At 37.6% G+C, this 17736-nt stretch overlaps 1 protein-coding gene across 3 annotated transcripts in view; it reads left to right on the top strand.

The window, feature by feature from the left end:
- The window catches only part of Man1a2 (mannosidase alpha class 1A member 2), a 139706-nt gene that overhangs the window by 61805 nt on the left and 60165 nt on the right, over window positions 1-17736 (top strand). For all 3 annotated transcript variants that reach the window (XM_057793129.1, XM_057793128.1, XM_057793130.1), the window contains exons 7-8: window positions 8069-8192; window positions 11636-11729. In XM_057793129.1, coding sequence (XP_057649112.1) covers window positions 8069-8192; window positions 11636-11729 — 218 coding nt within the window. The remainder of the gene's footprint in view (window positions 1-8068; window positions 8193-11635; window positions 11730-17736) is intronic.

Genomic DNA, 17736 nt, shown 5'->3' with positions numbered 1-17736 from the left:
AATGAGGAATAAAAATAATAGACTATAGACAAGATTATAGTTAATTATATATCATATGACTAATACATATATGACTGCTTAATTTAAAGATAATTTGAAAATGCAATTATTTAAAAGATAATGGGTAACTAGTTAAAAGATAAGAAACAAGTTTGGGTTTCTAGAATAATTGCTCGAAGAGTCACACAGTAGGAAGAGCTCAGTCTGCTACAAAGAAGGCATGGTTGTAAGCCTCACAGCAACTTTCAAACCAAAGAACTACGCCATCCAGAGGACATCCCTGCCTGTCACAAGGACATTGAACATGTCTTTTAAGAATGAAAATGAAACTGTTATTAACAACATAATGCTTTATTACCCAGAATCCAACTAAAATTTGCTAGTCATGTATAAAACAGGAGAATGTTACTGTAATCACAAGTGAAATCTGTCAGGAGAAACGGGCAGAGAAATAGTAATAGAGATGACCTCTAAAGCCTTTGGAACAGGCTTTGTAAGTGTGCTTAAGTATTTAAAGGAAAATGGCACCAATGAGAAGAGTGACCTTTAAAGGGACCAAAGTGGAGCTCCTAGAACTGCATGTATATATGTTCACTTGACAAACTTAACAGTTGTTCGCCGCACCTTGAAGATCTGTGAGCCTGGAAGTAAAGTACTAGAAACCACTCAAAGAAAATCATAAAAGGAAAACTAAAGGATGCAGATATGAGGAAGAAGCCACCTAATGGCCTGTTGGGCAGTATGGGATGGCTTAGCACACAAGAAGAACAAGGGAGTGGGGGGTGGGAGCTAGGGAGTGGGAACAGAGGCAGAGACACAGGTTCAAAGAAATAATGTCTAACTAGGGAACCTACATGGAACTGACCTTGGCATTCTGCATCTATGTTACAGTTGTGTAGCTTCCTCTTTTGAAACTCCTAACAGTAGGGGCAGGGGCTGTCTATGACTCTTACTGGCTTTTGGAACCCTACTCCCCATACTGGGTTGCCATGCCCAGCCTTAATACATGGGAATGTGCTTAGTCTTATTGCAACTCTATATGCCATGTTTTGTCGATACTCATAGGAGACCTGCCCATTCCAAACAGAAATGGAGGAGTGGGATCAGAGGGGGAATGGAGGGAGGAACCTGGAACAGAGAAGGAGGGGAAACTGAGGCTAGGATATAAGTAAGTAAACAAATAAGTAAAATTATTTTAAAAAGAAGAAATAATGTCTAAAACCTTCTCACATTTGGTGAACAATTATTAAGTCCACAGATCCTGGTATTTTATGAAACTTGTCAAGAGAGATAATTTGTTAGAAAAATCAGCTTTTAAAAGATGCCTTATTGCCTCTCCTCTATTCTCTTCCTATCACCACCCTGCTCCATGAAGTTAAGACAGTCCTAGGCAGTTAGAAAGCTTACAGAATTTGTTATCAGTAGTCCTCTATTACTAGAAGCAGAAAGGAAAATTCTAGTGATGCCAGTGGAAAAAACAGATCTATACAAAGAAAATGAAGAACAGTGAAAATATATTTGAGTCAACACTAAAGGTTTATTTTTCTGCTTTTTAAATTACTTTAAAAGTTTTTCCTGAGTTTGATTTTTCTCAAGAAATTGGCCATTCAAAGCAAAAATTGCAACTTGCATTGTAGAGTCTATAACACACATAGAAGAAAACACGTGGTCCCAGCAGCACAGACTGTAGATTTATACATAGGTGCTTCTGTGTATAGAGTGATGTGGTGTAGGGCGGCTGGGATGGACAAGCGGGCCTTCCTGCAACAGTGTTGTACACTGAAAAGTGCCACAGTTCAAAGCATACTTTATGTAACTCCTGAACAGCATAGCGGAACAGCATAGTACATAGTGTGTTTTATTTACCTTTGTGGCTGTGTAGCTGATTGAGAACCGTAGCTTGCTGCCACTCCCAGCCTCTCTTGAGGTTATGTGACACATATCCTTAGTGCAGGCAAAGGTCAAAACTCAAAATTGGAAGTATGGGTTCTACTGAATTCATACTGCTTTTATAGTGTCCAAGAGCCACAAGCCTCATGAGTTGAACTTTCAGAAACCATGGACTGTCTTATACCATGGGAGTGTTCTCACATTACATGTGAAGTGGTAATATGTACTGCATAAAGTAATGACGTATGTTATAAGCCCTAGGGCATCATATTTTGGACAGAATAAGTCAATAGAGAAACTACTGGAATATTAAAAATACTGAATAAAAAAGATAAAAAATTAAGTTGGTAGAAAAAAAGAAAACAAACCACCAAATATTAGACTTATGCTGGTGGGACTTGATGTAGTATAGTCACTTGGGATGTTTGGTTCCTCTTACAAAATTAAAGGGAATTATTATATACCCTTTGTTGTACACACACACACATACACACAAATACACACACACTTCTGAGAGAAAGTAACTGTTTATACAGAGTTTGTTCATAATATTTTTTTTTTTTTTGATTTTTCGAGACAGGGTTTCTCTGTGGTTTTGGAGCCTGCCTTGGTACTAGCTCTTGTAGACCAGGCTGGTCTCGAACTCACAGAGATCCGCCTGCCTCTGCCTCCCAAGTGCTGGGATTAAAGGCGTGTGCCACCACCGCCCGGCTCATAATAATTTTTAAAATAATATTGCCAAACTGTGATGCACTACAGTGTTGATCAGCAAGTGCTTAGCTGAATAGTTTTCATTTTTGCTCAGTGAAACACTAAAGAATTGAGCCACTAAGTCACAGCAGTAAATCTCAAAGGCATATTGAGTAAAAGAGCCAGTCACTAAAGAATATATACAGTATCATGGTCATAGAGAGTTCCAGAATTCAAATAAACCATCTTTAATGAGATAATTGGGAACATGTAGACCGACAGCAAGGGGAAACAAAGACATGCTTTACAGGTCCTGACATGATATAGTAATGGTTTTTCCTGTGTACCCAAATGCTTATATTTTGTAACCAGTGTTGGGTTGTTTAAGTCGCGGAGTCCCTGAACAGTGTAGGTACTGACCTTGTGAGGTGCAGAGGTAGAGAAGATCCTCTCCTGTCCTATAGCTCATCACCAATGTCTCCTGTGCTGTGCAGGTGCTTTTCCCTTCATACAGTCTCATTTGTCAGTTCGTGGTGATGTTGTCTGGGCCACTGCAGTCCTCCTCATCAGGAAGTCCTTGCCTGCTCCTATATCTTGAAATGTTTTCTCTCATGAGCACTAGGGTTTAGAATTTCTGGTCTTACATTAAGTAAGGTCTTTCATCTATTTTGCATTTGTTTTTGTTCAGGACGAGAAGTGGGTATCTATTTTCATCCTTCTATATGTGTATGCCCAATTTGCTCAGCACTCTATGTTGAAGAAGTTGTCTTTCCACCAGTGTCTATTTTTGGCATCTCTGTAAAAAAAAAAAAATATGGCTTTCACTGTGTGGGTTTGGTTCTGGGGCTTCTATTCCAGTCGTTTGACCTGTGTTTGTTTTTATGCCAATAGGATACTGGTTTTGTTATTCTTGTTTTGTAGGGTAACTTAAAATTCAAAATACCCCCATCTGGTTGTTTTGCTCAGGACTGTTTTTGACTGCCTGTAGTCTTCTGTGCCTTCATATGGATTTTAGGATTTTTTTTCTAGTTCTTTGAAAAGGTTATTGAGATTTGATGATGATTGTGTTAAATAATGTCATTTTTGGTAATATAACCATTTTTGCAATGTCAATTTTACTATGCCATGAAAATGGAAGGTTTTTCCATTTTGAAGTATTTTCAGTTTCTTTCTTCAGTGGTGTCATATCATTGGATATTTATTTACTTTTTGTTAGGTTTATTTTAGTTTTCTTTTATTTTTATGATTGTGAATAATTGTGGTGCTCTCCTGATTTTCTCGTCATGTTATATATTAGAAATCTACTAATGTCCACCTGTTAATTTATATCCTGCTACTTTGCTGAAAGTGTTTGTCAGTTCTAAGAGTGCTGTAGTGGAGTCATTCAAGCTTTTATGTATAGGATCATCTTGTCTGTGAACATGTGTAAATCGACTTCTTTGTTTCTCTTTGTATCTCTCATTTCTCTCATCATATTTCTCTAACCAAGATGTCACTGATATGAGGAGGGGAGAAAGTAGACACCCTTGTCTCACTCCAGGTTTTAGTGGAAATACTTTCTTTGTTTAATTGTACCATTGTGTGTTGGTTTGTTCCATATGGCCTTTATGTAATATAATCCTTTATTGGATTCTGTTAAATGCTTGTTCTACATTGAGATGATCATGTTGTCCATATCCTTAAGACTACTAATAGGTTATATTTATTGATTTGCATATGCCAACGTATCTTTTTATCCTTGGAATGAAGCCCATTTTGGGCTAGCATAGGTGTAACCTAGCATGAGGTACAGTATTGGCCACTTCTGGACCACAAGCTCTGTGTGCTGATCCTGAGGAAGCTTCCAGAAGATTTTGACTCAATTAACTATTCTCTTCTTAATCACAGCTGATTCTTTAGTTCCAACTGACTAGAACCACAAATTATTAATACAAAATAATACATGAACAACCTTGATAGATTTCTTCTTTCTAAAACTTCACAAGTCAGGCCTCCATCATCTGCACTGCTTTCAGCATTATTGTCTAAGTTCCCACAGTGGCTCATTTGAGCTTTGAACAGTCTAGCCCAAAATTTCAAAATCTTGCACAATTCTCATCAAACTGCAGTCAGGTCTGTCAGCATTTCACACAAACCTGGTACCAACCTGAGTCTTAGGGTTTCTATTGCTGTGATAAAATATCATGACCAAACAATTTGGAGAAGAGTGTATTTTAGTTTATAGCTTTAATCCTCCATCATAGGAAGTCAGGGCAGGAGCTTCAGGCCGAAACTGCTGTTACAGTGGCATGGAGGAATTCTGCTTATTGGCTTGCTCTTCATAGCTTTCTTAGCCTGCTTCCTTATATAATTTAGGACTACCTGCCCAGGGGTGGAACCACCTGTGGTGAACTGGTTCCTCCCATATCAATTATTGATCAAGAAAATGCTCTACAAACTTGTCTACAGGCCCATTTTGTGGAGGCGTTTTCTCTGTTATGGTCTCTCTTCTCAGATGGATGGGTTTGTGTTAAGTTGACTGAAACCAGCTAGTGTGTCCCTTCTGTCAGATTTTAGTAACACTGCATCTGCTTACTTTCTAGTCCCTTTCCTTGCTGCTCTTTCTGGTCTTGCTAGTAAGATGTGTTTCTTGCAGGCAGCAGAGAGCTGTTATTAAATACAGTCCACTAGCATGTGACTTGAGGGGAATTGATAACAGTAGCACTCAGAGACATTGTGAAAGGTGTGTGTTGTTGCTGTCATTTGTTGTTTTTGAGTGTTTGGTGCTCTGCTGTTCTGGTGTAGTTTTTTCTTTCAGTGACCTTGTAGATTTGTTTTTAATTAAAAAATGTTTGCTTCTGTGCTTTTTAAAATAATTTAATAATTAAAATACTACTATTTATGTATAGAAACATTTTGTCTATGCGTCCATATGTGTACTACGTGTGTACCTGGTGCCTACAGTGCCAGAAAAAGGCATCGCATAACCTGAAACTGAAGTTATAGACAGTTGTGAGCTGCCACATGGAACCAAATCTGGATCCTGCTGAGCCATTTCCCAACCCCAATTTAAAATTTTTAAATAATATGTTGTGGAATGTTCTTAAAACTATTTTCAAAATAATTTCTAAGAAAGTTAAAGAAACATTTATCCACATTTGAAATTGTCAATATCCTCACTGATTCTTATTTAAGCTTGAAAAATATTGTATATATAGTTGTTTTAGAGCAAATTCTGCTTAAATATAGTATATTTCTACTTTAAAATTTTTGCATATTATAATGTTTAGCTATTTAATATATCTGAGTGGAAGTTGGAGCTTCATTAAATGTTTATTTCTATTGGCCAGGATTCTGAGTTTAAATTTGTACATTGTGCAAGTTTCATTTATTTAATTTCTTGCATTTTGATGTGATAAATGTGAACATCAGTCGTTGGCAAAGCTTTGTTCTTAAAATTGCTATTCACTAAGAAGCTTTGTTCTTTAACTACATAGACTAAAGGTTTTGTTTGGACTTTGAGCAAAACACAAATTGTGTAGGTGATTCATTATCAGAACAATTCAAAGTAATTATAGGACCTTAAATTGATTACTATTTAACCATCAAAAGTTTGCCAGACATTTTTAATGTCTTGTAGCTGATGTTTAGCCTAGCGGAGAGAGAAGTCGTGTTGTTTTTAATTGTTTTGTCTATTAGTATTCACTGCACATTTTTGTTACTCGTGTTCTCTGATTATACATGGAGGCATGTTAATGGCTCCCTTTGATCAGCTGAAAAAGAATAATATTTGTAGGAAAAAGTTTGATGGTATTAGTGTGGGGGAATATGTCTTTTGTTTTAAGTTGGGTTAGTTTTCAGTAGTTTTAATTGGAGTAATTGGAGTGGATTTTTTTTTGTTTGTTTGTTTGTTTTGATTTTCGAGACAGGTTTCTCTAATCCTGGCTGTTGTTGGAATCACTCTTTAGACCAGGCTGGCCTTGAACTCGCTGAGATTCACCTGTTTCTGCCTCCAAGTTCTGGGGGTTAAAGCCTGGCTGGAGTTTTCTTTTGAGTTAGAATATATATGAGTCAAATTTTATATTTTAGAATGCTGTCTATGAAATAAAAGATAAAAACCTTGTTTAGAATTTAATATTTTGAAAAGTGTTTGCATGTACTCCGAATAATGTTTTCCTTTGTTGCTTTTCCCTGGTAAGTGTCTACATAGTGAACTGTGGACTTGACTGGGTTTTGTGTCATAGTTGACAACAGAATAATTCATTAGTTAGCTGAAAGCCAGTTGATGTCTAAATATCATGCTTGGCTCCTAAAATGTCTACTGTATTCCTTAAATTCTCTTTTGTCTTTCTATCACACTAAGAGAAACGTTTCCATGGTCTTACATCATCTTTCATACCTTCCTTTGGTGATTGCTAGCTCTCCAATTGCATCCTGTAGCATCGACTTTCTAAACTACAACCACAGCCAGCCCCTTCACTTCCCTCCAGGCCATTGCATTTGTTGTTTCCCTTACTGGGAATTTTCTTCTTGGAGGTCTATTCATCATAGACTTTCGTGTGGTCAGGACTCAGTCGAAATTTCATCACTTCAGAAACACTTTATCGGGTTATAGTATAGAAAGAGCCTTTCTTCTGGTGTGTTTCCATCCTTAGTATTCAGTATCCGATTTTTCAACTTGAGTTTCTTCATAGCAGTTTTCCCCACTTCGGTGGCCTTATTTATTATAAGAGCAAGTATGTTATATGCCATGTTTATGGATATCTGTCCTGCAGTATAGCAAATTTTTACTGTTTGTAAAAATGAATGTCTGTCTTACATAGTTACTATGTCCACATTTCCTTTTTGATTCTCACTTCTAGCTATAAAAGAAAAATCTGATAGTGGTATTTGCCTCAATAGTTTTGTACAATGAAGGAACTATAAAGGTAGAGCTATGTGTGTCCTAATGTAGATTTTGGTGTATTCTTAATACAGATCATTAAAAGTATAGCATATTAAATTGGCAGCATAGAAGATTAGAGTAATATGCAAGTGTATAAGAGAACCATTAATTACATGGGATTCTCTACAGCTATTAAAACCCCATGAGAAAACTGCTCTTTATGAACTGATATGGAAAGACTATTAAGAACAGTACAAGAGTGTAGTGCCCAGTCAGAGCAGTTTGTGCATTTTGTTTATGTTTTGCTAATAAGAGAAAATAACAATGGATTCCTTATGTATTTATAAAAGCTCTGAGTGTGTAAGAAGCTAGTGAAAAGTGATTATAGATCTAGGTGATGTAAAGGGAATGAGGATGGATAAAATATATGGTGGATACTTTCTATGATGTCTTGATTTTTACAACCTGGCTGTATTATTGATTCAAAATTTTTAACAAAAATAAAAGTAGAAACTATTATGTTAGATATAGTAATTTCTAAGATCTATTTAAGATTCATGTGTTCATTTAAAAAAGTTTCGCTTTTTCCCCAATCCTGTCTCTTTTTATCCCCCTCTTACTCAGTGGAGTAGGTCGGAACTGGGGCTGGGCGTCTGCAGGTAGCAGCATTCTGGCTGAATTTGGCACACTGCATATGGAGTTTGTCCACCTCAGCTACCTGACTGGTGACTTGATTTACTACAAAAAGGTTAGTTATCAAAGACTCTTACAAATTTCCCAAAAGATCGTAATACTTTAACATTTTTTTAGAACTTTTGTTTTTATTGTTTTTTTTTCTCTTTCAGTTTTTTAAAATCCCTTTCTACTTAGAATATATTTTAAAAAGTATTTATTCAGAAGTTATAACCACTATTTATATTAAAATATAGATTCCCTTTTATACTCATAGTTCTGAACTCCCTGGCCCACATGTTAAGACAAGAAAATAAAATTTAAAAGTTTGATAATTACAAAGGAAGAGAGAAAATACTGCTTATTCATAGAGTATATGATTATTCTACTGAATCTTTTAAGACAGCCTGGGGGGGGGGGTTGTTTTTTGTTTGTTTGTTTGAAAAGAGGGTTTTTTTTCCCTCACTTCCTTTTTGGTGAAGTAGATCTTCGCCCAGGGTCTTGCACATGCTGTTTATTTACTCTCCTGCTGAGCTATACCTGAGTGTCAGGGTGCTGACCATTAAAGTCCAAATGGCTACTATGGATGCACAACTCAGCTCTCAGCTCTCACCTCAGAAGATCTAAGAGGTGCTTATTCTAGAACTAAATATGAACAGCCTTAGCCCGTAGGAACTCAGATTCAGGTTATTGCTGCTTCAACATAGTAACAGTTTTGTGAAATTTTTATAATAACAGAACACAATGAAACATGAGTGAAAACCTCTGTTAAAGTACTTTGGGAACATCAGGTGTATGAGTTACAGCTAAATGGGGAGATGTCTTTCTCAGATGCTAATTGATAGCACTCTTAGCCTTTGGGCTGGTGGAAGCCGGGGTCTGTCAGGACACTGCAGGAGGACCTAATAGTCACAAGGATGTTAGGCTACACACAGAGGGAATCAAGGAATGACTGTTAAGATGGTTTAGTTCTAAACCCAGAACATTCCAGCACTCTAATTAGGATGTTTTAACTAGTTAATCATTCTTATAGAGTCTTTAACATGGGCACGACTATTTTTTTCTTCCTAAGTTCACATTAGAAACAAACATTTAATTCGGGGGGCTATAAAACATCAGTGTAGATTTAGAATCCTTAGCGTCAGTCTATATCAGCTGCAAAGGGTAAAAAAGTGTCATTTTATAAAGATGGCGTGTATGATAAGAACAAACTTGTGTTTAGCACAAATTTAAAATCTGTGGAGGTAAGTTCATAGTGCGGATAGGGTGGCAGGCTGATGGTGACTGCTTTCAGACTAGAGGGAAGTAGTGTGCTAAGGAGCTAGGAAAGGAAGCTTGCAGCCGTTCACAGTGCCAGCTTCAGTGAGGGAAGAAGTGACACGTGTCCCTGTGGCAGACAGTGCTAGCCTCCCATCTCAGTTAACCAGTGAGAAGCAAGGGCTGGAAACTGCACTTAAAGTTGTGTTCAATCTCAATCTTTTATGTCAAAGCTTTCTTGTGAATTTTTGGGTCAGGAAAACAGAGGAGAGTCAGTGTGGTGGTATAGAACTATAATCCTGGCATTCGGAAGATTAAGGCACATTAATCTGTTTATACCAGTGTGGACTACATGCCGAGTTTAAGAGTCCTTAGTCTCCCCCACAAAGGGAGGAAGTTGATGAATGATGACGAATAATTCTCGTAAAAGGCATAAGTACAGAATTTATAAGAGATTTATCAGAACAAAAGGGAAAGGCCATGGAATGTGACAAACACTAGACCAAAAATAAATAAATAAAAATCCTGACCAGATATCACCATAAGAACAGCATGGGTTCCCTCATGCCCCAACCTGTGTAGAATAGGAATAGAAATGAGATAAAATGGTGGTATGATGTGATAGCAGTGCCAGAGCCTAGGAAAGCATTTCCACCCGAGAGGAGACCAAAGGGGAAGCAACACAGGAAAGATGGGGCTTGAAATATGGAAGGAAGGACTTAGAAGACAGAGGAACTAAAAACAGTGAGCATGAAATAGTGCACTGAGAAACACAGAGTTAATATTATCCATCATTTCAGATGTAAAAAAGCAAGTTTCTCATCTTTCCTAACATCATTTAGAAGTGTCTAAAAGCACTTGTGCGTGATGGTGACATTGTATATGAAAGCATTCTTGAGCTTCTCAGTGCCATGCCAAAGTCAGCTAAAGAGAGCATGATGAGAAGCGTTGTGGTAAAACTATTGATGTTCTCAAGTTCAGAAAGCTAAAGTATATATACATACCTGTGAGAAAGAATGTGTTCTAAGTCACTTATACCGTCCTGGTCATCAGTCGTATGTAAGGCAGCATGGCTACGTTACTTACTCAAAATTGGAGTGATCAAAACTTTAGGTATCAATAACTTTTCAAAAAACTAAGAATACAAGAATCGAATACCTTTCCTGCTGCACTGGCTGCTCCCCACACCTGAGAGTGCCTGTCAGATCTGACTGGCCTGCAGACAGCTTGAAGGCAGCCTTTGGGAAAATCATCAGCTTCAAAGTATAGTTTGTTATTCTTTTTCCTCCCTTAACTTCAGGGAGATCTCTAAGAATTTACCTAAAATAGTTAAATATTTTATTGGGAAGGTATTTAAATCCCAGCAGTTTGATTTTTACTTCATCATTTATTAAATTCAAATGAATTCTTTTCATAGAATTTTAAAATTTCATTTCTATGAAGTTATTTTATTCTATTTTATTACAATATAGGGCTATATCTGGAATATCTGGCTGATGTTTCTGATGGTCATGTCTGTATAATAGACTGAGAATGTAAAATATTTTGTGAGCTTTTTTATTTCATTACTTTTATTGTTTGTTTGTTGTTTTTTTGTTTTTTGAGACAGGGTTTCTCTGTAGCTTTGAAGCCTATCCTAGAACTAGCTCTTGTAGACCAGATTGGCCTTGAACTCACAGAGATCTGCCTGCCTCTGCGTCCTGAGTGCTGGGATTAAAGGTGTACACCACCACCACCCAGCCTATTGTTTGGCTTTTAAATACTGATATGTCTGATATGTCATCTAATAAAACTAATGAATCATTTAAGAGTTACTTTTATTATTGTTTGGCTTTTTTTTTAATAAATTTATTTATTTACTATGTATACAATGTTCTGTCTGTATGTATGCCTGCATGCCAGAAGAGGGCACCAGACCTCATTACAGATGGTTGTGAGCCACCATGTGGTTGCTGGGAACTGAACTCAGGACCTTTGGAAGAGCAGGCGATGCTCTTAACCGCTGAGCCATTTCTCTAGCCCTATTGTTTGGTTTTTAAATAATAATAATAATAATAATAATAATAATAATAATAATATTATATGTCCTCTAGTAAAACCAATGAATTGTTTAAGAAACAAAAACCCTCCTGTCCACCACACATGTCAAGGTAGAAGGTGGGTGTAGGTTCCTTGTGATAGAAAAATCACAGAGCATAGGCTAATAGAAAGCCTTGATGACATCTGTTTCTCTTAATTACATTCTTATTTCATTTTGATTAGGTCATGCACATTCGGAAACTACTCCAGAAAATGGAACGCCCAAATGGTCTTTATCCAAATTATTTAAACCCACGTACAGGGCGCTGGGGTCAGTGTAAGTATTCCTAGCGCAATTGCTGACTTGTTAAGAAGGTTGTTTGAAAAGTCTTTGCTTGATGTGGTGAAAGGTGCACCATGTGGAATTCAAACCCCCAGTCCAGGCCCAATCCTACCAGTGCTGCTTCCGTCCCTTAGTTTCTGATCCTTTGAAGCTACTTGAGTTTTTATTTGTAAAAAGGAAGCATTGGTAAAGTGTCTCACAAAGATATTTTCTTTTATGTATTGTAAGTACTTTGCTGAAATCCGTTATGATGGATATTACGTAGTAATTAATCTTACAAGTAAGAACATTATGAGGAGTTTAGAATAGATGTAACTATATAAATTACTGGAAAAGAGGACAGTTGCCATTGGATAGACTATGTCTATTTGTTCATTTAAGAAAAAGGTATCACACATTAGTTATTGTATGAGACTAAAGATAGAAAAAGAATGAGTGTTTGGTCTGATTTGGGGGAGTTCCCAAGCTAGCAGGGTAGGTAGAAACAAAAGTGATTGGACTGTAATGTGGCAAATGTAACAAAGAAGTGTACTCGTTATGTGAAACTGGCAGAAATGCCTGCTCTGTCTGGTGGAGATAGGTTTTGCTTGCAGAGGTTAATAGTATCGGGGCTTTAGAATTCATCTTTGAAGGTTTTAATCTTAAATAGTAAATGTTCATGTGGAAATGTTGAACTTAAAATTTTAGTAATTAAGGTTTTATAAATGCTATTTTCTTAAAGTAAAGGAACTAAAATAAATATGAGTAACAACTTTGTCCCTAATAAGCCAATGTCTGGGCTAATTTTGAAAATAATAATAATGTAGTGAAGTAGTAAATGAGAGACAAAGGTAACGATCATTTAATTTTAAGTACTGGAAGCACTGCTAGCTCTCCCAGTGGAAACCATGCGAGTCTGAATACCGGAGCTGGAAGATGTTTGCCATGGATTGTCTTGCAGGCTCCTTTTCAGGAAATTGCTTATGGACCCGAGTCATGTATTTTCCCTTCTCCGTTCTCTTTACTTTGAAGAAAATAGAAGAGCTAATGTTCATACTGAAAGGGTATTTTTGTAAAAGCAAAACGTTGAGACCTGTGTTTATAAAACAGAATGTAGTTTTCTTAATGCTATATATGAGTGACTGGATTGGATGTCTACTTAGTAATTTCAGTGAATCAGATTGTAGAATTACAGTACCAGACATGAATTCCTTCCTGTTAGGCAAGCTTTAAGTCCAATTAGACAGCCATCATACCATTGTGGCTCTCTTGTGGGTCCGGTCATTGTGTGGTTCATTGACATTACAGCTGGGTAGAACTGCCAGTTGTTTCTCTACCTGTGCAGCCTTGACTACCACTGTCCAATGCTATGAGAGCCATTCCCCAGGGAGGAGGCTTCCCCGTTGGTTCCTGCTTGATTTCTTTAAGTCCTTTGAAGAGTGTGGTGTCTTCAGTAATATCTGGAAGAAAACAGAAATTGCATTGGTTTAGGAACCTGACAGTAAAAGGTTCTTTTAGAGAAGCATCTATGCTTACCACTGTAATACCAACATGCTTTTTCTTTAATAAGTGATAAAGAAAAAACTTGATAAGTACTTGAAAAAGACTGAAGTGAACTTTTGTATCATCTAGGAAACTGATTTCAAAATGGATTTTAAAAATACAACCAAATTTAAGAGCCTGAACTACAAATGCCCTTAGATGAATATCCGGGCCTATAGATTCCTCAGTATGATACCAGGACTAGATAACCTTAGGAAAGTAAGTTAGACTTAAATAGAAATTAAAACTTTTGTGCATTGAAGGACTCTATCGTGATTTAGAGATAACCTACCAAACAAGAGTAACATATATAGTGGGGATATGTTTCTACAATATATTAACTCCTACAGGTCAACAAGAAGGCAACATAATTGAAAAATAGACCAAGTGATTTGAATAGTTATTTTTCCCAAGAAGCTATGCAGATGGGAAAGAAGTAAATGAAAACTGTTTGGTGTCTTTATGGAAATGCAAATTAAAACCACTGTGAGATACCTGCCCTTTCACAGCTTCTATGGTGGCTGTATTCAGAAGTAAGCCTTGGCAAATGTGGAGAAATTAGAGCACTTGTCGTTTCTGGTGGGAACAGAAAACCTTGCAGTCAGGGTAAAACCGGGGCAGTTTCCAAAAAGGCAATCCGAATACCCTAATGAGTAGCCACCAAATGCACTGAAAACAGACTCAGGTGCATATGTCCAAGTGTTCCTAGAAACCAGGAGCTGCTGCTCTGCTAGAGGTTCAGTTGTTGGAGGCTCTGGCACGAAGGTGATATAGTGGAACATTTAGGAAGTGAAAAGCTTCCAGGGATGGGTAGTGAGCGTAACTACTGTCACTGACTGGAACACTTTCAGTGGTACACAGGCACAAGGTCATTGAGTCGTTGGATCCCTGTCTCCAGGTCGTGTGGAGGGGGTAGCTTTTATGAGGATGGGTTGTTGCAGAGTAAACCTGCCCCTATCTACCAGTTCACAGAAGGATTGCTCGCTAAGTTGTGGTATAGTCAGATTGCCTTCACCAAAGTTGAATAGATGCTGACACCATGATCTTGAATCTCTAAAATTGTGAACTAAATAAACCTCTTTTCTTTATTAATCCTAGTTTTACATATTTTTTTTTACAGAAGCAGAAAATGGATATAATCCAAGTGGCTTAATAGTGAATGAATAAACAAAATATGGTATAAGCATACTGTATACTATTATTACTCAGTAATTTTTAAAAAGAATTGATACATGCTACAATATATGTGACCCCTTGAAAACAATATGCTGAATGAATAGAGACAACCACACGACACAAACTCACATATATCATATCAGTATGTGTGTGTGTGTGTTTGCACTTATGTCAGTCTCAGATTTGTAGAGATAGAATGTGGGCTGGAGGCAAGCAGAAGCTTTAGTGATAGAGAAGTAGAACTAGATTACATCTGTAACCCAGCAGTCCAGGGGCAGAGGCAGGAGGACTTTGAGTTTCAAACTAGCCTGAGCTACAGAGTGAGTCTTAGTACAGTCCGGGCTTTATGTGAAACCATGTCTCAAAACAAAACCAAATTGAAGGTCAAGGAAAAGGAAAGACAAGAGAAGGAACAACTTGAAGATGGTCCAGGCCCTTATTTTATATTTTTGCAGGGAGTAGGGGGAGGGTGGTGAGATAAGGTGTCTCTGAGAATCAGAGCCTTGTCTGCTTAGTGGCTGGAGTAGTTAGAGGGCAAGTGCAAGGGTTGAAGAGTTTCTTTCTTTTTTTTTTTTGGTTTGCAGTTGGCTGTTACTGGTGGTAACCAGTGAGCAGTCAGTTAAAGGTTAGGCGATCTCTAAGTACTTCTCCTGACTGGCCATTACCAGGTCCACAGGGAGGGCAGTTGAGAATCTAGAGAAACAGGTTCCTTTACTCCTAAGTGCCATATTCCTGTAGTTCCTGGATTGCCATAGTTCAACCAAAAGAGGTTTTACACGACAGCTCAATACAGTGGATGAAGAGAATGGAGAGTAGTTTGTGGGGTTTTCAGTGCCTGGTGATGCAGTTTCAGGAACAGGTAGTGCTCATGTCACCCATTGGCCGCAGCCAACATCACTGACGAGCACACTTCCACTGGTGCCAGTGGCACCGTTTGTGTCACGCATAGATCACCATAGTAAAAGCCCTAACAAAAGGAGAACTCTTTTGTCACTGTTTTTCTCCACAAAATAAACTGAAATTACTTTACAATATATTCATCGTCAGCAATTATTAATTTTGAGAATGCTACAGAAAGCCCTGTTCACTGGGTGTTTTGGCAGACAGATTTTAAAACCTTAGCAAACTGGCCTCATATTCCGCTAGCAGCTGCATTCCCTACTAAATTGTCTGATTTGTTCTTTCTTGTGTTTTTGTATGTTTTATATCAGCTCTGGAAAGTATCAAATTCCATAATTATCTTTGAGCAGTATACATCTGTCATATCTATAAATAGGCTGCAAAACAAACATTTAATTGAACTGAAAGTTAACCATTCAGCTTTGGCTAACTGTATTATAATTAGAGTGATGATAATGTCTGATATGCACATAGCAATCAGAGAGTAATTGCTAGTAATTATTCTCAGGATAAGGACTTGGCAACAGATTTAAAAGAATATCGCAAGGAACCTAAATTTATAGGCAAATCATTGGTTCTCTTCCCTTTTTATTTCAGTTCTCTCATTTTTAAAGTACAATGATTAGCCTAGGGCATTTAATGATTTCAAGTGAAACCAATCTAGGAAACCAGTCACTACTAGTTCATTAAGTTTTATATTACTAACTTTAAAATTGTGGAAAGATTAGAATGTGTATAACGTTTGCAGTTGCAATGCAAACCCTGGCTTTCCTGCATAACAGTTTCAATAAGGGGTTGAACTCCCGTGTCTCTACTGTTTCTCCTGGTGAGTTCTTTAGTCTGAAGCACATGTGGGTCATATTTCTGAGGCACTATATTTGAAAATGCTTCACAGTAGTTTGTATTCTAGAATTCTGGTTGGAGCTGCTTCTAGAAAGAGCTTCTGTTAGGAACATCTCCCGCCCCCAGACTGCCAGGCCTGCTGAGGTGGCTGTGTAAGCGACTAGTGTGCTTTAAAATTCTTCCTCAGTTTCCAGGTATCAGAAGACTCTTGTAGTGCGTGCTTCATCAGATCTGCCACATAGGCAGTCCCAACTCAGTGCTTCAAGTCGAGAAGCCAGACCATTGAGTGATGCTATACTTTTAGGTCTTAGGTAGACCATGAATCTTCAGCTCCTACACTTTTCTCCCTGGCCAGCTGCCTGGAGAACTTGAGTGGACCTGTAAGAAGACTGAGACCATTTCCCATGATAAGTAATTTGTTACATCAGTACACCCTGACAGGAGTTCATAGATAGAAAGCCACATTTCCTGTCCCATAGAGCTAAATAAAAACTTGCATCCTCTCCCTTCTGTTTCATTTCCTTTAATACTATTTGTGAGTTCTTAGATTTTCCCCTCTTGGTAATCCTTTTTTATATCTATAACAAATCCAGAAATTGGCACATGATGCCAAAGTGCAAAAGCCTTTTTTTAATAAAAAATAAATAAAAATTACTTTAAAATAGTAACTGGGGCTGGAGTGATGGCTTAGTGGTTAAGAGCACTGGGTACTCACCCAGAGGGTCTGGGTTCAATTCCCAGCAACCACATGGATGCTCACATCCTTTTGTAACTCATGTCCCAGGAGATCTAACACCTTCTGAACTCTGCAGGAACTGTACGCATGTGGTTCATAGACACACATGCAGACAAAACACCCATACACATAAAATAAAATTTTAAAAATGGAAAAACAATAACAGACAAAGCCTCTCACTGCCTGCCGTGATGCGGAGCTTGCTTGTTTTCCACTATACTACTTCTTTACCATTAATAAATCTTTCAGATGACAACACTAGCTCTGAAGTGTACTCCTTTGTAACTTTGTACTGTGATACATTACCATTCCACAGTGTTATTTTTCACCAAAATATTGTTTTCTTGAATTTGTCTTCAGCACAGTTCTTTGATTGCCTGAGTTCAGTCCCTAGAACTCAATGTGAAAGGAGAGAACCAGCTCCTTGAGCTTGTCCTCAGTCATATGTTCATACCATAACCTCACACCCACACTGATAATGCTAATCAGAACTGAAATTGAAAGAAAGGTATGTTCTGTTTTGAACTGTTAAGTACACTATCCAGATATATGATGTCTTAGAAAAATTTGAAATTTCATCACAATGGTCGTAGTTGCTGGGAAAGCTGTGAGACCATCAGCATCTGTTTATTTTCTTGAAAAACTTGCTTTCTAGGCCATTCTTTTGCTTTTCTTTTAGTCTCACTTTGCTGTACTCAGTCTTTATGAATTTGCTCTTTATCCCTGATTTTCTTTGCCGTCTTCACAGTGCTGTGGTGTGAAATACCATCTACATTCTGACTGTTGGGCGACACTATTTCTGAGGAGATAAATACTATCTTACCC

Source organism: Chionomys nivalis, chromosome 18 (assembly GCF_950005125.1).
Source record: "Chionomys nivalis chromosome 18, mChiNiv1.1, whole genome shotgun sequence".
In the NCBI taxonomy this organism is placed as follows: domain Eukaryota; kingdom Metazoa; phylum Chordata; class Mammalia; order Rodentia; family Cricetidae; genus Chionomys; species Chionomys nivalis.
Note: the sequence above shows the minus strand (reverse complement) of the source record. Positions and strands in the feature narration are given on the sequence as shown.